Source organism: Eleutherodactylus coqui, chromosome 1 (genome assembly GCF_035609145.1).
Source record: "Eleutherodactylus coqui strain aEleCoq1 chromosome 1, aEleCoq1.hap1, whole genome shotgun sequence".
NCBI lineage: Eukaryota > Metazoa > Chordata > Amphibia > Anura > Eleutherodactylidae > Eleutherodactylus > Eleutherodactylus coqui.
In genome coordinates, this window is record NC_089837.1 from 440,843,716 (window position 1) to 440,866,875 (window position 23,160).

At 39.5% G+C, this 23,160-nt stretch overlaps 1 protein-coding gene across 3 annotated transcripts in view; it reads left to right on the top strand.

Annotated features, from left to right (window-relative positions):
* POSTN (periostin) overlaps nucleotides 1–23,160 on the top strand; it is a 78,497-nt gene that overhangs the window by 22,686 nt on the left and 32,651 nt on the right. For all 3 annotated transcript variants that reach the window (XM_066582577.1, XM_066582596.1, XM_066582586.1), the window contains exons 3-14: nucleotides 3,178–3,242; nucleotides 5,863–6,020; nucleotides 6,110–6,274; nucleotides 9,771–9,917; nucleotides 10,330–10,471; nucleotides 11,780–11,992; nucleotides 12,419–12,553; nucleotides 13,875–14,023; nucleotides 15,215–15,351; nucleotides 18,111–18,241; nucleotides 22,023–22,153; nucleotides 22,358–22,460. In XM_066582577.1, coding sequence (XP_066438674.1) covers nucleotides 3,178–3,242; nucleotides 5,863–6,020; nucleotides 6,110–6,274; nucleotides 9,771–9,917; nucleotides 10,330–10,471; nucleotides 11,780–11,992; nucleotides 12,419–12,553; nucleotides 13,875–14,023; nucleotides 15,215–15,351; nucleotides 18,111–18,241; nucleotides 22,023–22,153; nucleotides 22,358–22,460 — 1,676 coding nt within the window. The remainder of the gene's footprint in view (nucleotides 1–3,177; nucleotides 3,243–5,862; nucleotides 6,021–6,109; nucleotides 6,275–9,770; nucleotides 9,918–10,329; nucleotides 10,472–11,779; nucleotides 11,993–12,418; nucleotides 12,554–13,874; nucleotides 14,024–15,214; nucleotides 15,352–18,110; nucleotides 18,242–22,022; nucleotides 22,154–22,357; nucleotides 22,461–23,160) is intronic.

The following is a 23,160-nucleotide window of genomic DNA, read 5'->3' on the forward strand; positions in this document are numbered from 1 at the left end:
TCCTTAATATGTGTGTGAATAGCTCTAGAGATTTTATAAAACGTTGCAGCCTACATTGTAATGACTCAATGCCCTTTTACACGGCCCAATTATTGGCCACAAATGTTTGTATGAACTATCATTCATCCGATTGTCAGGTCATGTAAAAGAGACAACAATCAGCTGGCAAACAAGCTTGCTCTACGAATGATTGACTTGTTTATGCGAGCATAAAAATGCATGCAGGTCAATTGCACGTCTCCACATGTGACCAGGGAGATGGAAAGCCAACCAGCGATCATTTATCCCCATGGTTCAGATAGTTTAACCATCTAGACAAAAGGACTGAGTGTTGACTGACATGATCATTGTCAGTCAGCGTCCATTAGCACCGATTATATTATCTGTCCATGTAATGGGAGCCTTAGAACCAAATCCCTCCTTTATATGTACTTGATCTCTTGCGCAAATAATCTATTTCTTTTAAATGTATTAAGATTGAGTTGTGTTACACAAAAACAAATTCCACAATGATCCCCACTATCATCTAATCATTTCAGTGTCAGAAATCCCAGTTGTGCTTTTCATAATATAAACATTTCTACAGGCTTTTTTAATCTACGGGAAAGTTTGCTTTATTTGGCCTGTTACAGTACCAATTAATGTACTGCAGATGTAAGAATGGTGGATATATGCTATGGGAGGTCATATGAGGTCTACATTACAGGTTGGGCATGTTGTACATATGATATTGGAACACACACAAGGAACAAGTTCATAGTTTTGCATTTAGTCCAACGAAGGTACAAAAAATATTTGTATAACCCTTTCTAATCATACTAGCTAATGAGTAATTCACTGAAGGATACCCTATACATGTAATACAAGATTACATGAATATTCAGAGTTAATTCCAAGACTCAGAAGTATATTAGATTACAATGTGCAAGAACAACTTGAAAGTGTTCCAGTTTCCATTTATTGTATATCTTTTCTGTAAACTGACTTGTAGCCTTTTTGAGCATTATTATTGTGTCATAGGTAAAGGAATTTCTATTGTATTCATAGAAGGGCCCATTCTATAACGTATATATGCCCAGGACAAGAATTGTCCTGATAACAGAAGCTAAAACAATAACCTTTTCCATGTTTTGTTGGGAACATTGGAAAAAATGTATGACATGAAAATAAGATGACAAAAAGAAAAAAGTTTGGTATCATGTTAGCCAGTCAATGGCACATGTGATACAACGTAAAGTATACCATTTGCCTAGTAAAACTTCTTAAATCTCATAGTAATATAACAGACGTTTTGATCAGTGAAGGTCTGGGTGTGGAGACTGCCACTGACTGCCAATGAATGGCTAGAAGCACTCAGCTCAGTGCTGTGTGCTTAGGTTGTGATCAGTCCTACTTGGTTCAGGATCTGAGAAAGCCGTGTACAGTCTCATATACTTTCTGTGGATCTGTGTACAACCCAAGGGCATAACTATAGGGGATGCGGTTGCTCCCAAGCCCAGAACCCTTAGAGGGCCCATAAGGCCTATTTTCTCCATTTGGTAAGCCTAGTAGCATGAATAAAGCATTATATTTGAGGAACCTGTTACAGATTTTGCATTGGGGCTGGGAGCTGTAAGTTACACATCTGACTACAACCCACTCCAAGATTCACACTGATTGATCTCAGCAGTCGGACTCCCACTGATTGAAACTCCTCATATACGTTTCTCTATGAGATGTGAAAAGTTTTTTTTTTAAATATGAAAGTCATACTTTTAACAATTTGATGGACATGTTAGACATTTTGCTCTTCCTAAGCAACACTTAATGGGTTCAGTACATGTACAGTATAAGGTATTTTCTGCAAAATTATGGCACATCTTTAGTATACTGTATTTGGCATGTGTTTTTGACAGTTGTCAGAATTGTTATGTTAGGCAGCACAAAAATTATCAAAAACATATAATAATTGGTTTCTAGTCTTTAGACAATACACTGAATGGCTACATTAACAAAACCCATTAAAAAAAAGCTTGTTGGACCTTATTTGGCCTTCAGAACTGTAGCAATTCATCCTGGTATCTATTAGAGGACCCAGTGTGTGCCAAGAGAACATTCCACCTCCATTACTCCACCTCCACCAGTCTGAATTGTTGACACCTGACAGGAGGGGTTCAAGTATTCATGCTGCCTGTGCAAAATTCTAACCTCCCATCTGCACGGTGCAACAGAAATCTGTAATCACCTGACCAGGTGATGTTTTACCACTGTTCAGTGATACGTTTTTTGCGCCCTTCTGCCCACTAGTCTTTCCTTTCCATTTCTTTTAGTAAAGGCAATGAAACTGGTCATTTGCTGTTATAGCCCATGAGGGTTGTTCGATTGAACTTAACTTTTTAAAATTGTAGTCAAATGCTTTAAAACAATAAAACAAGTGGATATTTACCCTTATCAGTGATCCAGCCCACAAAATCTCTTGATTTTTCCATTCCAATGTGGATTCACACTGAAATTGATCCACTAAAAACTTACTTAATTTTCTGCTGCACTCCAGGGTCATGGGTCTCATTTCCATACAAGGAAGCTCCAATTGCGAAAGGATTGGTGTCTAATAACGTGGCCATTCAGTGTATACCACTAATGTTATCTCATAAAAAAGTAAGCGATCTTAAAGAGGTTGTCTCACCTCAGACAACTGCTTCAATATCAGAGCTCTTCAAGGGCTCAAAAGATCTCCCACATTCTAAAAGTTTTTTCTCATAGTGGGGGGTCCCAACTATAGTGTGAAAACTACTTCAATATCAGGAAACACTGTCGGAAACAATGTTTCTCTATTAAGTCATTCTTCAACTTCAATGTCAGCACTTACTAGAAAAAGAATGATATGAGGAATATTTAAAAGATTACTTTGGAATACTATACAAAGTTTACAATCTCGCTGTGTATAAAGGTTCTCGTATGAAAATAGGACAATCTGAGTGCAATGATGTCATTGAATTACTTTGTACAAAATGTGCAGATGTAGTAAAAGTCACCTTGACATTTCTCGTGTTATGATAACGTAACTACAATGTACTGTGATGCTATAAATTGATTTATCACAATGTGCTAGTCATGTTAACAATTGCTACATCCGTACAATTTAATTCTAAATGCTACAATTCTCATGGTCATTTAAACATTTATTCTTCCCCACAGCACTGTCCTCTATGAATGCTGCCCCGGGTACATGAAATTGAACGGTCTACCTGGATGTCCAGCAGGTATGACAATTCTTAAGTACTTTCGACTCTGTCCCAGTGTCCTGATCGTGCCTAATGCATCATCTGTTTGCTCATCTTGCTTTTCTTGTATTGCTGGCAATATTTCTTAGCTTGTAATGTAACTTTTAAAATTGACCAGTTCCCTAGCATTGAAGTTATTATCTCCTGGACCACTGAGGTCCTACAGCTAACATTCTAACAATTCCATGCTGACTCAGTCTTTCCAGCATATATAAATATCTGCAGAATGACTGACTCAATTCTTTTTAAGTTCAACAAATGTGGATTTATGTGATTATTGCCCTTGGTGTTACCTTTTGTTTCCTTGGTGTTAATTGTAATAAAGCATCCCTGAAGGCAAAAAGATTTTTTTTTCCCTTTAACAGATGTTGCACATATTTGCAAGAATGTAGTAACCTTACGTGTTTCATTACTTTATTAATCACTTGTGCTTGCAACGAGTGTTTGATCAGAATAGATAGGACATTTCATTAGGTTACATAATTGTTGCAATAATAGGATACAACAGGAGAAAAGTTTACACTGCCAGCTCATCTGGTTCACACCATCCCATTTCTAATCCACAGGCATGGACTCAGACCTGAGTGTCAGAGACTCACAATGTACAAAATGTAAAACATGGGTCCGCAGCTGTGGACCTTTCGCCTACTACGATGCTCAATGTGTAGTTTTAATTTGATTTATCAAGAAACCAAAAGTTTTTTAACTTTTGGTGGCTGCTGGACCAGTGCTTTCCAAAAGCCTACAACAGTTTCAAAGGGGTAATCTAAGGAGGCTAAAAATTTCCATTTACCCATAGTGTTAGAACCCTCACTTGCGTCCCAGTTCTGACAAAAGATCATGTGGTATAGCACATCTCTCTGTGCCCATCACATCTTCAAGGGGACTAGCTATTTGGCTTATTTTAATGACTAATCCATCGCTCTGCCTTGTCTCTGTATCGGCCATAATAGATAAAGTGGCTGGCTTGGTTATTAAGATGAATCGGGCCAGAAGTCAAGGTTTCGACTCTGCAGGTCTGTATAAGTACTTAGATTTCCTAGATGACCTCTTTAATTTGTTGAGTGCTTTGACTGCGAAGAATGCTTTCAATGAGGCTCCATGTGTTTTAGGCAATTAATGCCTATTTCCATCTTTGAATCATTTTTTACTTATCCAGTGCATCTAAAATAAAAAGATCTTAACAGTTTTGTGTCATCAGCCCCAATGAGGAGTTATGTGCATCCATTGTAACAGACTTAAAACAAGCCTGGTGTATGCAGATCCGGCAGTCATACACCCTTCCATCTTCAAAAATTTAATTTTTTAGTATAATATGTTTATACATTCCTTAAAGTGACTATCTGGTCCAGGGACAACATTTGTCCTGGAACTGAAGGGGTAAGAGTAATATTACCTGACAGTCTTCCTTTATATCATTGTCTCAGTTTAATTCCCATGGCTCAATGTGCATCAGGTAGTATGAGAAGTGTGACAGCCATCTTAGGAAATGGAAGAGAGGTCACGGGAACCTATGGCTTGGGGTAACAATGACAGAAAGGAAGAGTAGAGAAAAAACAAAAAGCACTCCATATTGCAGATCTGTGGTGCTATATATGGGAATGAAAAAGAATAATGGTACCTGAGTGCCACAAGGACAAGCAATGGGGTGGAGCAATAGCAGCAGCCTTCCCAATCCGGATAGACAAAGCTTCTATATCAATGCACTGGAGAAGGAAACAAGGGTAATGGCACGCTAGGATGGAAAAATGATAATGTGATATGTTCACATGACCTTGTAATGTCATCTACTCTATTTTCACGGTGTATTAGCTTCTTTGTAATGCTGCTTGTCAATGAAGGCCAAATCAAGGTGCCAGTTTGGCACTGAAATGCTTTGCCTGCAAGGTCTCCTCATGCCTAATTTCTCCTTCTTAGCATGCCATTGCCCTTGTTTCCTACTTCTAAGAAAAGAAGCATGGCAGGTAGTATTATGGTCTCCTCCTTTTACTGTCCCGGGACATCTTTTGTCCTGAGTCAGGAGGGTTGCTTTAATAATATATGTTATTAGTGTCACACATATTATATAGTTATGTACGTAGTATCAGGAAAAAGTACTCAGCGCTCTGTTGGAAAAAAAAGGGTTTAGAGTTCCAAAAGGTTAGAACTTACTTGTCAGGGGTGCCTTGTCCAATGGCACCCCCAATCCTGGAAGGCGTGTAGTAAAAGCTCAGGAGATGGTCCAATAATACCAGTTTTTTTTATTACAGCAACGCGTTTCGGCTTGACACTCAAGCCTTTTTCAAGCATGTTATATAGTACTCTAATACTTTTAGACTTCAGCTTAGTTGAATATGCCAGACCCCACGGACTATGGCTCTACATATTAAGTCATTCTGAGCAAAATTTATGGACAGTATAAAATAAAGTAAATATTTGTGCAGTGAAGTAGCTTCATCAATTACCATAGGTTGAGTACCTTCATCACCACTCAGCACATTCTTGCAGCTTTTGGGTCCTAAGGGCATAGATTCCTCTAGCAAATTACAACCTAACGCCTTATGTTATGCTTCTATTTACATGCACTGAAACTTCAATATGGTTTTTTTTTTTAAATCAGTTGCTCCTATTGACAATGTGTACGGCACTCTTGGGATTGTGGGAGCCACATCAACACAAGAATACTCTGATCGATCAAACCTGAGGAAGGAGATAGAAGGAGTTGGTTCCTATACTTTCTTTGCACCCAGTAATGATGCATGGGACTTGCTGGATTCTGTAAGCACATTCATTTCTTCCAATAAGAATAATATAATAATGACAACAAAATGCACATTTTTAAAAATGTTTTTGGATTTATTTTTCAGGAAATTCGTTCATCACTGCTCAGCAATGTGAATATTGAATTGCTTAATGCTCTGCATTACCACATGCTTGATAAGAGAATGCTGACCAAAGATCTGAAGAATGGAATGACTGTGACCTCCATGTTCAATGATCAGCCGCTTCAGATAAACCACTATACTAATGGGGTAAGTGTCACTCCATCATTCTTGTAGTAGTTAAGCCATATTTACATTTTGGTCTTAATGTCCAATACCGATTCTATGGTCTTTAACTTTTTCCATCTTAAAAAGAATATATTATCAGAAGATGAAATGTTACTTGAATTGAGTTTTTATAGAAACATAGTTTTAAATTTTTTTTAACATTTTCCTAATCTGATTATCTACTGTGTATTAAAATATTCTAGCTTTCACATGGCCACTTCAGTAGTCACAATTGGCTGATGCTTTCTGTTCACTTGTCAGCTTTGCCATACAGATTGGGACAGAGTGATTAGAGTTATCACATTATCAGTAAAAAAGTGGGCAAGTTAAAGAAGTTATTCAGAGAGAAAAATGTACTGTAAAGCTACTCACCAGGCTACAAGAAAATGAAAGTAATCATATTCACCTCATCTGATCCCTTGCTATTACTGTTCCCAAGTTGCTCAATCGCCTGCTGCTCTCTACTTCCAGTGGAGGACCAGCCACTGACAGAATGGCAGCAGCATGGAATTGGGTGAGGTGTGTCTTCATTTATGATCAGGCACCCTGGTGAGCAGCTTTCCAATGTTTTTTCTAGACACAGCCCCTTTAATTACAGCTCTATTGTAGTGTTGGAGGTTTAGATAAGGCAGGGCTGTAGCAATATGCATACTGACAAGTCTCTGCATACATCCTCTCTGGGGGAATGGGCTGTAACCCATCACTTTTCAACAATAGTTATAATCTATGACATTTTTCTACACTATCCTGCCAAACGTATTTGGACACTTCTATCAGTATAATAGATTGTTTCTTATTAGCATGTCACATGTCCTAAGCCATACTACATTAGATGCAGACCCTGTGAGGGGTCAACTATAGTTTGTGATGAAAACTGCATGCTATTGGAGATACAGTTATGCTGCTGTATACGAGCTGTCCATCATGAAGTGCAATGCATCAGCTCATCTACGGTGGGGCAAGGATCATCGTCATTGGACAGTTAAACAATGAAGAACGTTCTATGAACTGACAAATCATGCTAATTAGATGGACGTACCTGTTGTGTGGAGGATGCCAGGGAATCCCTTTTACCTGAGTCTGTTGTGGCAAAAATTAAGTATAGCGGAGGTTCCTTTAAGGTCGGGGGATGTTTTGCATGGCATGGTCTTCTTCTGCTGGTGGCAGTGGCAAGAACCGTAAACACGGAGGTGTACCTTGACATTCCAGATAATAATGTGCTGCCAATAATGTTGCAATATTCTGGGAATCGTCAGCCATACTTCCAACAAGACAACGTGCCTTGTCACAAATCCAACGCTGTTTTACATTGGCTTGAGGATATGGATATTCCACGATTGGACTGGCTGCACAGAGTCCCAACCTGAGATCTGCTGAACCTCATTAGGATGAACTGGAGTGTTGGGTTAGAAAATATAAGCAGTGTCCATTTTCTTTGAGAGAACTTGCCAGATGTTTGTAGGATGATTGAAGGGGAATACCAGCTGAAGTATATCAGATGTTAGTAGAAAAATTGCCATGGAGAGTATCCAAGGTCATTACAGACAAAGGAGACCCCACTAAGTATTACCATATGTAAACAAATTGATTATTGCTCAAGCGTCCAATTACTTTTAATAGGATAGTGTGTCTATTGACTCTCATTTATCCCATTTCAGCTGACTTAAAGCACCCACACTCATCTGCACTGTCTATATCAGTGTCTCCCAACCAATAGCTCTTAAGCCTTCTACATGTGGCTTTACAGCAGTTGGCAGCTTTGCAAACTATTATGCACTTCTACCAGGGATGTCATAATGTTACTAGAACCTGGTACTGGAGTCAAAAACCACCACTGGAAGTTACCACTAGAGTAAAAGCCATATCACTAGGCAATATATTTAATAAGAGTCTTCACATTAAAGGGGTTGTCCCGCGCCGAAACGGGTTTTTTTTTTTTTCAACCCCCCCCCCGTTCGGCGCGAGACAACCCCGATGCAGGGACGTACAGACAGCTTACCGGAGCGCTTACCTTGATCCCCGCGCTCCGGTGACTTCTATACTTACCTGTGAAGATGGCCGCCGGGAACCTCTTGCTTCGTGGACCGCAGCTCTTCTGTGCGGTCCACTGCCGATTCCAGCCTCCTGATTGGCTGGAATCGGCACGTGACGGGGCGGAGCTACACGGAGCTACACGGAGCCCCATAGAGAAGAGGAGAAGACCCGGACTGCGCAAGCGCGGCTAATTTGGCCATCGGAGGGCGAAAATTAGTCGGGCTCCATGGGAACGAGGACGCTAACAACGGAGCAGGTAAGTAAAAAACTTCTTATAACTTCTGTATGGCTCATAATTAATGCACAATGTATATTACAAAGTGCATTATTATGGCCATACAGAAGTGTATAGACCCACTTGCTGCCTCGGGACAACCCCTTTAACTATTTAGTGTGGCTCAATACTATCAAATTTGAATGTGGTTCATGAACTACACAAGGTTGTGGACCACTGGTCTATACAGGTAATGCAGGAAGGAAATATGTATGTCCAATATGGTCACCCACCCTGATAAAAACATCTACAGCATTTAAATAATAATAAACACATTGGGCAATATTTTTTTATGTGGGAACTCGGTGACACTGTTTAAATTTATCAAATGTTGCATGCTATGGATCAATTTGTCACATCTATACGTCTAGAGATATGGAGTCACTTTTTACCCTATCCAGCTACTAGAGTGAGACTGCAATCAATTTTGTGACTTTTTAAAAAGTTACATATCATAAATGTCTCTAAATCCTGACCAAACGGCGAGCCAACTTCACTTTTCTAGACATTTTTGAAAAGTGGAGTGAGAAATGTAACATCTGTTGTTTTTGGCACAAATCAATAGTACATCTGTCAAAATTGTTTTCGGCCAAAAAAAGTGCAGCTTACACCAGATTTCGGGAGGAACACTAGTAATAAATGAATATACCTTATTACTGTATGTCTCTTCTAAATACTTACAAATAAGTAATGAAACTTAAATGAAAGATATGAAACTTTCTCTTTATGGTTATTGTGCTATTTTAATGATTCTTCAAGTGGTTTTAGAACGGGAGTTCACTGTCTACTGTCCTCTTCACTACGGGATCACTGCAACCCTAGCAGTGAGGAGGAGACTGAATAGAGCGCCAGTAGTGCAAGCGTGCTGCTGCTCCATTCATTTTCAATGGTACTGTTGGAGATTTCAAGCAGCATGAGCTTGTGTATTTCGGTTAGCCCTATTGAAATGAATGGTGTGGCTGCTACACATGCACGGCCGGAGCTTCATTCAGTCTGACGTCACTGCGGGGAAAGAAGCAACCCACTGTGACAGGCATAGGGGGACACAACGTCAGACCCCGACTGATCATCTGGCTAAGGGATAACATGTGATCTTGGTACAACCCCTTTGAGATTAGCACACTTTTTTAGTTTTTCATTAATTTTCCTATTTTCTTTCTTCAATTGCAGATTGTTACAGTAAACTGTGCAAGAATTATCCATGGTAACCAGATTGCCACCAACGGTGTTGTTCATGTGCTCGATCGTGTTGTGACAGCTGTAGGAAACACCATTGAGGACTTTGTTGATTCAGAAGATGATTTGTCTACTTTTAAAGTGGGTTTCTTAAAGTAATTCTAGAACCGTGCATGCTTAAGAATCTTTAAATTTACATTAGCCACTTAGGATATTTTGTGTTTGTACAGTTTTATGTGTGGATTTTGTCTAGCTGTGTCAGGTTCATCACAAATTCGACAGTTCTTTATGGCATATTAAAGTGTCTGTGATAGAATATACCATCATCATCAAGAAAGAAGTGTATAACAGAATATTCCTATGTAGTGTTCTTCATTAGGAAGAAAGCAACATCATTTTGTAGGCTTTGTAGTAAATAGTTGATGCCTGTGTAGTTGTAGCTCCCATTCATTTTATGCAGATTTTAATAAGTGTTTTTTTTTTAAATCAAGAGAAGATGACAATCGTTGGGAAAGGAATATTAAAATACTATTCCATTTACTTTTTTTTTCAGACAGCTGCTATTGCTGCAGAAGTAATGGAAAAACTTGGAAAACCTGGACATTATACCTTGTTTGCGCCAACTGATGAGGCTTTCAAGAAACTTCCACGAGATGTCATTGAGAGGATTATGTCTGACAAAAAGTCAGCAGCGGGTATGTTTTATAGGGCCAGGGTGGGGGTTAGCACTAGAAAAGTCTAGGGCCCACTAGGAATCGTGATCTATCATGATAACGGAGCGCCTTTTTCATGCTTGCCAAGCCAAGGATAAAGTAGACAGAGAGCCTCTCTGTGACTATGCCACCTCGAGGGCCAATATACATCTGACTTTCAATATAGCCTTGCAGATGCCCCAACATGTCACTGTAGTTGCTTTATCAACTATAATTAAAGAAGTTGTACGGTCAACAAAAAATGTAGGGCAATGTTTTATGGTATTATACAATTAACTTAGCAGTGACACTTTATTTCCACCTGTGCCTCTAATTCTCATTGCCCCCATGCTCACATGACCCAAGAGTGTTTCATTTATTATTGAAGATCCATAGGGTACATTTCAGGCTAACTATTAGCCAGAAATTGCTCAAACAAGCAATTGTAAACAATAGTTGTCCTGTATAAGCATGGCACCTGACAGGGTACTGAGCGAGAAATCACTCATTAGTCGCTAGTCGCTTTGTTTCAGCTTAATGAGACAAAACGATTTGTAAGCAACTTCTTGCTCAGTGTAAATAGGCAGTCGTTCATTTTTGGATGTTCACAGTGAATGGAGGTTGGTGGTTGAAAGAGATCTCTAGCATTGCTCTGCCTCTATTCAAGCCTTCATGCATGCAAGAAAACATAGGAGCGAGAGTTGTTGGGACGACTGTTGAGCATTTTTGCACCCAACAGTTGGCCAATATAAAAGCACCCCTAGGCAGAATGTGAAAGTTCTCATCATGTACGTATACAGTTTGCCCCCTTCTACAGCACAGGCAGAAGGGGGCAAACTGTATACTTGCTGTCATTTTCTGTCTAAGGGGCGGGGTAAGCTGAAAGGGAAGTCACTTGATCAGCAGATCAGACATTTTGCCCAAACAATCAATGTAGGATCCTTGGGTGACATGGCCATGAAGGAGAACAGAGGTCAGAAGCACAGATGAAACTACTAAGTAAGTCATTACTAAGTTCATTGTACAATGCCAGAAAAGCACTGCACTACAATTTTTACTGACCAGACAACCCCTTTAATAATAGTAATGGCCTATCTGGATTGTGTGGCTCCTAAATAACATTGTATTTGGATTAGTTAGTCAATAAAATACTACCTAGAGTTTATTATGGAAATGTAGCTTTTGTCTAATGGCTGATTTTATCATTTTGATAACCATGGTATATTGTAATTAAATTAAAAATTGACATGGAAATAACCAATGGTAGTGTTTTGCAATAAAATAAATTAATTTTTTCTATATATTTTTCAGCTCTGGTTAACTTTCACATCTTGGACAGTGTCCAATGTTCTGAGGCTATAATGGGTGGAAACATTTACGACACCCTGGAAGGAAGCTCTCTTCAGATTGGATGTGACGGTGATGGCGTGACTGTGAATGGCAAAAAGATGGTGAACAGGAAGGATATTGTCACAAGCAATGGCGTTATTCACTTGATTGATGAGGTTCTTATCCCTGATTCTGGTAAGTATCCAGTCTTTACTGTAAAATTAGGCACACTGCAACATACAGTACTTTATGTCATTTCAAATGACCCATTGCCGTACGTCCTATCCTAAATCTCAAAACATACAATGGGGCAGATTTACTATTGGAAATCCGCCAGTGTTTTAGTACAAATTCGATAAGAAAATTATATAATATGATTTGCACCACATATATCATGTGTTTTTTGACACTTTTGGATTTGTTTTACTAGTTTAATCAGCAAAGATGTGTGACTTCATAAAAAGGGGATTAAATGCAACGCTGTGCACCAAAAATTGTTGCGCGCATGTAAAAAAAAGTCACATTTACTCATTTTAGTTAAAGAAATGTGAATTAATATAAAATAAAATAAAAAAGTCCTGGAAATTAATGTACTAACTCGATCTACGTTAATCATTTCAGCAAAGCAAGTCCTTGAACTTGCAGGAAGCCAACAAACCACTTTCACAGATCTCATGGCACAAATGGGATTGGCAGCCTCCTTGAGACCTGAGGCAGAATACACTCTACTGGCTCCTTTAAATGATGCTTTCTCTGGTAAGTATAACATGTACTGTAGTTTTTACTCAACAGTAACTTACTCCATTAAGTTCAAAGCTATAAACAAATATAGTAGTAGAAGTAGCTCAAGAACAGGTTGGAACTAACTCCCTGCAGCGTATTGCAGGTGTGATTGACACTTGGGCGTATTAATTATTGCTGTCTCCACCAAATATGTTCTTTTTTTATACAAGGAGGCCGGTTATCACTTATCACTTTTCTGGAATAGTTTTTATGGCTGCTGCAGCCAAATGGTTTCACCCCATAAACCTTCTTGTTTACCCCCCATAACTGGGGGTGAAGATTGCAGGGCAAAGGGATCCTTTTATACATTGATCACTATTGATCACAGAATCACAAGGGTTCAAACTCCAGGATGAAAGTTTTCTTCAATGTTAGTCGTAGCGACTATTAATTACAATGGCTTCACTCTGAGAGTTTACATGGCACAGCCAATTAGTCCGCACAATTAAAGATCTCAAATTGTGCTACACATTTACAATGCAAATTGGGAAGGGGTTAAAGTACTTGTTTAATTATAGATGTGGCTAATAGCTATAGAAATAGAACATTTTAAAATATGCAGCTCTTTAATACATCATTATTACCTATTTTGCCTTTTATAGTCCGGGGTAGTCATAACTCTGTTAGGAGAGACTGTTCTCTCTAGTGACAACTTTTGCAGCTGCCTCCTCTCAGATGTTATGAGACAGTTACTCAGCAGCAACCAGGGAGAAAGAGAGGACTAGTAGATATATAGATGTCACCTAACCAACCTTGATATTCAGCATGATAAGCAAACAGCGTAGTGCTCTGTGATATCTACGCTAACTGCATAGCATGGCCGTTGCAGTTTTCTTTGAATGCCCATCATGCTACACAAATAGTATAGGCACACTACGCTATCAGTGAAAGTGTCCCGACACGATTATGGGGGCACTTCTGCATTGTATGACAGGGTAATGTGCACACTATACACATTGAGGAAAAGTCATCAAAACCCATCGATTTTGGCAGAACTGGCCAACTATCATATGTGTGTGAGGGCCAGTTGAATTTTAAGGCTTGATTCTTTTTGTCTCCCTGAGATAAGCTACCGCCAGAGGAGTCTGGCAGAGGCTTTTTCCTCTATGCACATGAATGTTCAGCCGAACTGATTATAAAATAGTTGTCAGAAAGTGAACATTTGAAGGTAAATGGGAACCTTTTTTGAATAAGATCACTTTGCTGTGCAAGGTGAGATCAATTCTGTTGAGTTGTGTCTTTCTAACGCAATTCACTACCTTTATAACAATGCTGCATGCTTCTTCTGTTGCAGATGAAACACTGAGAATGGATCAGCGACTTCTTAGGTTGATTCTGCAGAATCATATTATCAAGCAAAAATTTGTCCTTAATGGTCTTTACAATGGACAAACACTTGAAACCCTTGGTGGAAAGACTCTAAGAGTCTTTGTATACCGCACTGTAAGTATTTCCTATTATTACATTCCATTTGAATGGTATATATTACATGTATGACATTGGTGGCTGGCTGTGGGGTCTAAAAAATGCACCTTTATGGTTTCTCTTTACTTTTGATTCTACCTGTGCATAGACAAAAGAGGATGGCGTGATAAGCAATTTGTTCTTGATTGCTGTATAGAACATTAAAATGGCATGAAGTTTAAGGATGATATTCTGGGACTCATTTGGGCATAATTTTTTAGAACAGTCTAAGTTAAAATTGACCAGAGTAATCATTAAGAACTCAGCTTTACAAGGGTTGTCCAGGGAGATTAAAAACTTACCAAGTCCAGTGGCATTAAAACTTTCATTTCTGGCCTGGTTCCGACATCAGGTCATGTGCTATGTCCCTTGCATTGCCTGTGATGTCACAAAAAAATTAAATCTTGTTATTTGTATAGCGCCACTTATTCCACAGGGCTGTCAGATAATTTATTTCTATTACACCCCCCTCCCACCACCGCCACCAAGTTGGTTACTCATTTTACTGACCTCGGAAGGATGGAAGGCTGAGTCAACCTTGAGCCGGCTACCTGAACCATGCAAAGATTGAACTTGCAACCTTCAGGTCGTGAGTGAGAGCTTAGGACTGCATTTCTGCTGCCTTAACACACGAGGCTCTTCAGCTTATTTCAATAATAATGTCAGCTCACTTTTCTGTCACAGCCAATGCAGAACCAAAGATAAAAGCTGTGTTAATTATTAAAAGCATTTCCCCTCCATGGACAAGCTCTTTAATTTCTTGAACTTCTTTGAAAAAATTTAAAGCTTCATTGTTGCACAACAAGCAGGGGTGTAACATTAGTGAAAAAAGAGGTAGCAGTTGGATCCCAGCCTGGTGTGTAAGGTTGCACGGAAACCCCTTTGGCACTCAAGAATAAGCAAGTACTATAAGTGCTATGCAACTTGGGTTGGGGTGCGGTCTGGTATATATTTAGCTTTAGGGCATTGGAGCTTCAACTTACATCTTTGGCCACATGTCTCTTAAACTGAGGTCCAATAAATGTTGCCATGAAATCCATTACACAATGTGAAGCTAATAATGTTTGTTTCATGTAATTACATCAAGCTAACTAGTTACCTGCTTTTTGAGTAGCCATTTTGAAAATTACTATGATTACAAAGTTTTGTTTTTCTTCATATTAACTTTAGGCTGTGTGCATTGAAAATTCCTGCATGCTTCGTGGAAGCAAAGAGGGAAGAAATGGTGCCATTCACACATTCACTCACATGATCAAACCTGCTGAGAAGTCATTCTTTGAAATCCTCAGCCTTGATAAACGTTTCAGGTAAATTTTTTGTTTTTATATTTCCAAAAATGTAAACTATGTACTTTTTAATAATACTTTCTATATTTATCCCTGTTCTGCTCTACTCATGATTGATCATCCTATTAAAGGGATTGTCTAGGGCTTTTGCTACTGATGACTTATCCTCAGGACAGGTCATCAATACTTGATCAGCAGGGATTACTTGAGATCCCTATTGATCAGCTGGTTGTTTGACTGTCAGAAGCGGATAGGGCTGTCAACATTACAACACCCTGCATTAGTACTACAGGCACAGCTCCCAATTCAATGAAAGCTGTGCCTGCATTGAACGTGGGCCAGATGATCAGCTGATCGGGCGGCGATCATGAGGGTCGGGATTAAACCCTGTCAAATAAACCTTTGATAACTTATCCTGAGGTTAGGTCATCAATAGTAAAAGTCTTGGACAACCCCTTCAAATTTTAAGGTATTAATGCTTGGTATTACAACTTTTACTTAAATGTGGTTGATCTGTAATACGAGCCACAGCATGTATAGAAAAGAGGTAGGGCTGTTGCTGAAGAAAAAAAAAAGCTGACTATTTTTTCTAAACGTAATCAAACTCTATACATTCAGAGGTGCTTAAAATCGGCAATGCCGTAAAACTTTATCAATGTGCTCCATGCAACTCAATATTCGTTTCTTCAGTGACATATGTTGAAGCTGCAGTCTATGGAAGATGGATTGTGCTTGGACCTTTTTTGTAACAATATACACACTGTATGGGATCTATATACTGTACAATGTATGAATGAAGTAGCCATCAAAGGGGCTGTTCAGTTGTAAACAATAAATGGCCTATCCTGAGGATAGGCCATCAATATTAGTTTGATGGTCCAAGACTGCCACTGACCAGCTGATCGCCCGGCTGGTGGGCTTGTGCACTGAGCTGATTTCTGCAGGTGGCTTCATTCCCACTGCAGTGGCCAGGCTTGGTATTACATGCAAAGTTCTCATTCCCTTCAATGGGATGATCATTCATGCCACCAATGTTTTTATGTGCCAATGTAGACTATTGGTAGCCCAAGAATTGGAGACTCTATAGCTACTCTACAGTGTGTCTTTAAAGAGAACATGTCATGTCCTCCAGTCAGCAGTTCCAGCTGCATAGCTTTGCAGCTATATCCCTGCTGACTATATCACAGTGTTTCCTTTTTCTATACTACTCATGTACCAAGTCCCATTAGATTTGGTTCCCAGTGCTTTGAATCTGTCAAGTGGACGGTCGTTGACAGTAAATGATGAAGACCAATCACTTGATAGATTTAAGATTCCAAATCTAATGGGACTTGGTACGGGCAAACAGGAGAGGGGTAGAGTAGAGTAGTACAGAGAAAAGAATAGCTGCAATGGAGTCAGCGGGCTTCATCTGCAAGGCTATGCAGCCTGGTCTGTTGTCCTTTTATGCTTACTCGGATTGCATTAGGAGAAATCTGCCTTTGTGGAAAAGTATTTCTTTTCAATTAAGTAAAGGTTTAGCATATGAGGTCATATGCTGGAGAAGAAACCATCTAATTTAAAATTGCCGATTGTACAATTTTCATTAGTAATTTGAATGTAGGTTTACAAGACGTTTATTAAACTGTAAGCCATCTGGCACATAGCTTTCAATCGCTTCTTAAAACTGATGTCATTTAGGTTTGGCATAACTGCACCAAATGTCTTGGTTTGTGGCTCACATAGCATCTGAAACAAGATTTTAGAACACTGAAGTGTTCCATTTATAGTAGGGATGGATAAGTTTCCATAACTCACAAAGTCGTTCAACCCACATGATTGAGGTCCAATGAAAGGGCAATTTTAGTTTGTGTATCTAATAGGCCAATCACTGCCAGCTAAATTCATTTGATATATTCATCTACATATACTTGTACCATTATACTGTACATGACCTAATGATTTGCAATGTTTTGTTCAGTAAAAGCTAAATTCTGTATTCTATATTCTGCTCTCTAAAATATATATGTGACTAGTAGAGTTGAGCGAACGTACTCTGCCGAGCTTGATGCTCGTTCGAGTATTAGCGTACTCGATGGTGCTCGTTACTCGACCCCGCCTGTTTTGGCCCCTCCCCGCCGCGATGCAGTGCGCGTGTCAATGGCAAATTTTTTGGCAAGCAGGGAGAGGGAGAGAACAAGAACCAAGAAAAAAAAGCTCGGGACCCGGCGTCCCACATACAAAAATGCTCGAGTCTCTCATTGTAGTCAATGGAGTTCGTTACTCGAGTAGAGCTCTCGAATTTTACGAAAAGCTCCACTCGAATAACGCGGACCCGAGCATTTGGGTGCTCGCTCATCTCTAGTGACTAGTCAACAAAACAAGTCTTATAGCCCCTAAATAGTGTGTTAGAAGATACCAGCAGTGCCTTGTGGGATACAATAGCACGGTCCTTTGGGTTACATGTGAGCCACATGCCATGTAGTCCAGAAGCTGGTTCATCATATTTGTCATTAACTTTACTATTATTATCTACGTAGTCATCATCAACTGACAAATTATTATAGACTCTTTACTTTTGTATCACACAAACTTTTCTTACTGTATTACCTTGTAGTCTCTTTCATATACCGCACAATTACCTCACTGCAGAGTAATTTATGTGTGGTCTGTTGTCTGACCAAACGTCTTGCAATGTGGTCACTGACCCACTATTGTGTTTCAGCCTCTCGTATAAAATAGTATTAACCTTGGCTTAAGAAATGCTTCTGCATACAATACAATGTTTCTTTTTGCAATAGCATTTTCCTAGACCTCATCCAGTACGCTGATCTGAAGGAACTTCTGTCAGAAGCTGGAGCATGGACTCTCTTTATTCCTACCAATGATGCTTTCAAGGGACTCAGCAAAGAAGATATTGAACTCCTAAAACGTGAGTTTGGTTCAACAACCTGTGTTTTCTTCATCAGAGGATTGTAGGATCAATTTTGTTTAATCTTTAATAGAAGTTGGCCTTAAAGAGGATTTGCCATCTTAGTTAGGGATAGCATATCACTAAGATATGCAATCTCCTGCTGATCAACGGTGATCTAGCTGCCGGGAGCCCACCAATGACAAAAACTACCAAATGGCAAAAATGCTTTATATGTTTTCAGCCGTGGCCCAAAATAACACGACTGCTTTATGGACACTCTTAAGCTTGCTATACACTGAACATAATGTGCTAACCTCTTGCTCAGCAGCAGACAATATTTCGCAGTCATTGATAAACATGGTGACTTGAGTTACTTTGACTGCAGCAGATTGTTGGTGTCTGGAGGTGTGGTGGCAGTATTTCTGAAACAGTCATACTTGTTAACACAGGTAAGGCTTCAGCCAGTTCACCTGTGCATAGTCAACGCCCAGATATGTTCTAACATTCTGTGCACGGATGTTCCCAGGGCAAGGCTACACAAAACGGCAAAGATAGAAGTAATCCAGTAGCAGGAAAATTCATTAATATCAGGCGTATATTTCTCATACTTTCACATGAAAATGATCACATGATCTGAAACAGTACTAGGCAAGAAGAAAAAGACCCCTGATGCTCCAGTGGAATGGATAATGAAGAGAAGCAAACTTACTTCGTAGAGGTGCCTGATCCACAGCACCCCTCAGTCCCGGATCGCGTGTAGTGTAAAACAGATGATGGAAGGGTTTTGGCAAAGTTCCAAAATAGCGGTTTATTTCAAAGTATGCAACGCGTTTCGGCCTCAAAAACGGCCTTTATCAAGCATATATAAAATTAATTTTATTCTATTCTTAAAGAGACAACATTTTCTCCTTAGATTGCAAAAAATATGATACCTTATGGTTTAAGAATTAAGAAACTTGTTACTACTATAAACTCAAGAGGATTTTCAAGAAAAGTGGAATTCAATCTTATCAGAATGTTCTATTGGACTAGTGGAGCTTATCGTGTCTTATGAAAACGATGTCCTGCAGGATCGGTGATTTACAGGACTCTATTCAAACTCATGTTCCTTTGCCTGTGTTTTGAAGAATTGGACTTTAACCTTAAATCTAAAATGTCTACCTTAGAAACAAATATTATGAATGCAAAAAAATCCAAGTTACAGAGAAATTTCGGAGATTACTTCTTTGGACAGGTATACAAATGGAAAAAAAGATAACGATATTAAAAAGCATTTGGAGTTCATTTTAAAGGAGAATCATTTTCATAAAAAGACAACTAAGGTCCTTACAGTGTCAATTATACTATTTAGATACTTACAGCAACTACTCATAGGGTGTTTAGGAGCTTTTGATGGAGGCTGTTGATCTGTTGAAAAATAATTATTTCACCTTTGATTAAAAAAAAGTTTTCCTCCAAGAACAGGGAGCGCCTATGAGTGCTAAATTCTATTTTTACGTCCAGGTGGGAAGAACTTTACTTATATTGTGCAGATTCTCCCTTTTCCCCCATATGAGGTGGTATGGTGGTTATATAGACGGCCTCCTCCTGATATGAGGTAAGGAGATTACAGACATAAACTTTTAAATAGAGAGGCATCCTTAATACAAACCCATATTCCAAAGGGCATGAACATTAGACAGGACATCAGCTATCACTATTGATCATTTTTATTTAGCTATTCAGATTTTAATTAGTGTAATTATGCATTAGTCTGTTTCAGATCATGTGATCATTTTCATGTGATAAATAGGGGGAGAATGCATTGTATGTGATGTAACTAAGGAGGCTCTACCCAAAATTCATCAAGTGAATTTGCCTCCATGTAAACTGATTGCTGAATTTTAACCTGATAAAATATACACCTGGCATTCATGAATCATTCTGCTGCTGAATTACTTCTATCTTTGCCAGTCACACTTGTTGACTATTCCCGAAGCACGGTATCAAGTGTGTACCAAGACTGATTGAATCATGGAAAGGCATCCAACAGAAGATTGCAAAGTGGCAGGCCATGTGTGGTTTTCCTTGAGATAAGCTACCGAGTGAAATTTTGAGTATCTTGTCAACAACGTTCCACAGTGAACCAACTGACCCATTGATACAACAGTGGAAAACAGACAAGTTTCTGCAATGACTATGTGGCATAACTTGAGTCTACTGGGGTTCTATAGTTGAAGAATGACAAGAGCTCCTCTAAATACCCTGCGACATCACCAACAACACGTCACCTGGGCCCAAGAAAGACATCAATGATACATGGCAGAAGGTTATTTGGAGCGGCAAGTCCCATTTCCTGCTGAGCCATATGGATGGAAAGGTCTGCTTCAGCATAAACAGCATGAAGCTGTATCCCATGGGTACATCATTGGAATTCAACAAGCCAGTGTTGGAGGTGTCAAGATCTGGGAAGCGTTTCCTAGCCTGACCTAGATCTGTTGGTCATCAGACCACAATCCTTGAATGTTGAACACTTCAGAGACCAGTTAGCTGACCATCTCCACGCACACCTTCAGGAAGTCTTCTCTGACTACAATACCATCTTTCAACAAGAGAAATCTCTGTGCCATTGAGCTCAAATCAATAGGGAGTGGTTGGAGAAACACAACGATGAATTCTTCACACTGCCTTAGACCCCAAACTCATTGGACTGTATAATCCTATTGAACATGTTTGTCATATGCTGGAAAGGGTTGTGACATCTGATCCCACTTATCTACAAAATGTGCACAAACTGACTGAGCTGTTGCAGCATGCATGGGTCGAGTTGAGTATTGTGGATTTTTGCCAGCTAGAAGAATCTGTTCGATGATGTCTGAAAGCCATGATTACCCAAAATGTGGACCAACCGATTATTGAGTAGGTGATCATTCAGTGTCTATGTGTGGTTTTAGTTGTCTGCAATGAGAGAGTTATAATAGATCATCTGTTGCTGTTGACAAGGTCCTTTTAATGGCACAAAAGATTATGTCAGATGCCAACTAGAGATGAGTGAACGTACTCGGATAAGCACTACTCGCTCGAGTAATTGGCTTTATCCGAGTATCGCTGTGCTCGTCTTGAAAGATTCGGGTGCCGCCGCGGAGCGGGGAGCTGCAGGGGAGAGCGGGGAGGAACGGAGGGGAGATCTTTCTCTCCTTCTCTCCCGTCCGCTCTCCCCTGCTCCCCACCGCAACTCACCTGTCAGCAGCGGCGGCACCCGAATCTTTCAAGACGAGCACAGCGGTACTCGGATAAAGCACATTACTCGGACGAGTAGTGCTTATCCGAGTACGTTCGCTCATCTCTAATGCCAACCGAAAGCAGATATCAGTCAAAAACTCATTCTGATATGTTGGATATTTTTTGCCACTGCTTGGGCGTAGTCATTCTTGGATTGAAAAAAATCCGCCATATTGAACAACAGATTTGTGCCAATGTCCATGTGCTAATATTATCTCATTAATTTTCACTGGTTCCTCATAAGCAGAGATACCTCTGTGTTTTATTGGAGCCTGTACCCCAAAAATATAACTGGAAGCTTTTGGAGCCTGATGCAAAATTTCTACCAGGGGCCCCCAATTATCACATGCATGCTATTTATAGCATTGGTGCATTGATAGATGGTAGAGGGGCCATTGAGTTCTGCGTCCCCTATAATTATCCCATTGCCTATTCCAAAGAGTCTAGTGGTAATAACCCATTTCTAAAATAGTCATTTGCCATACAAAAAATATTCATTTATATCTGCGTTTCACACTTTTGCATATGTACTTTACAGGAGACAAAGTGGCTCTTCAGAACATCCTTCTTTACCATCTGGCCCCTGGAATATTCATTGGTGGAGGATTTGAACCTGGTGTAACCAACATTGTGAAATCCCTTCAAGGAGCCAATGTTATGATTAAACTGGTAAGCCAAGGTCTATTTTTCTCTTCTTTGTGAGTTAGTTATCTTTATTGAAACCTCCATATTTAATTGACTGAAAGTGACAAAAGTTAATAAATCACTTAAATTAAATTATCATTTGAATGTATATTGCATCACAGAGGAAATTTAAGTAATGAAAATATTCCCTCTCAGGCAATGACTTCATGCAATTTTCTGTTCCTGTAGGTCAATGATTCTATTTCTGTGAATGATGTTGTCACCAAGGAAAAAGATTTCATGACAACCAATGGCGTATTTTATGTTGTGGATAAATTGCTGTTCCCCTCAGGTAAGAATACTAAAAAGAGTTGTCATAAATTATAGATCAATAATTGGGGACAAAGGCATAACCTTCCTTATCAAACAATTAGCAGACACAGTTCCCATTCACTTAAATGCAGAGTGTGCCTGCAGTACCATACCAGGCCATTGCAGAGTGTATGGAGCTCTGTGTTTCTGGCACATAGCAGCCCTGGCAAACAGCTGATTGGTGGGAGATCTGGCTGACAGACTTTGCCAATTAACTTTTGATGATGTATTCTAAAAATAATTCATCAGTAGTCTAGATATGGAAAACTTCTTTAAGGTTTTCTCTTAACAGGGCAACTTTTTATCAAAAGTAAGCTGCCCTTGTGTACATTTTATCACCACAAGTCCATCTCCTAAAACTATGGCACTCAGATTTTATTCTTGAGCCATCCACTTCAAATAGCATAATTATGTAGCATCCGTTCAATTGGTATACATTGCAATATAAAACGGAATCAAGTACTCCAGAGAAAGTGTCAAGGCCCCTAAAGGGGTTGTGGCATGATTGAAAGTTATCCCCTATCCTCAGGATAAAGGATAACTTGCTGATTGATGGGGGTCTCACAGCTGAGGCAATCCCAATATTGAAAACAGAAGTACTTTGTCCCCTGTCCACCTCACTGCAGGTTCACTGCACCCCATTCAAAGAGGAGACTGAATGTAGTGCTAGTCAAGCAAGC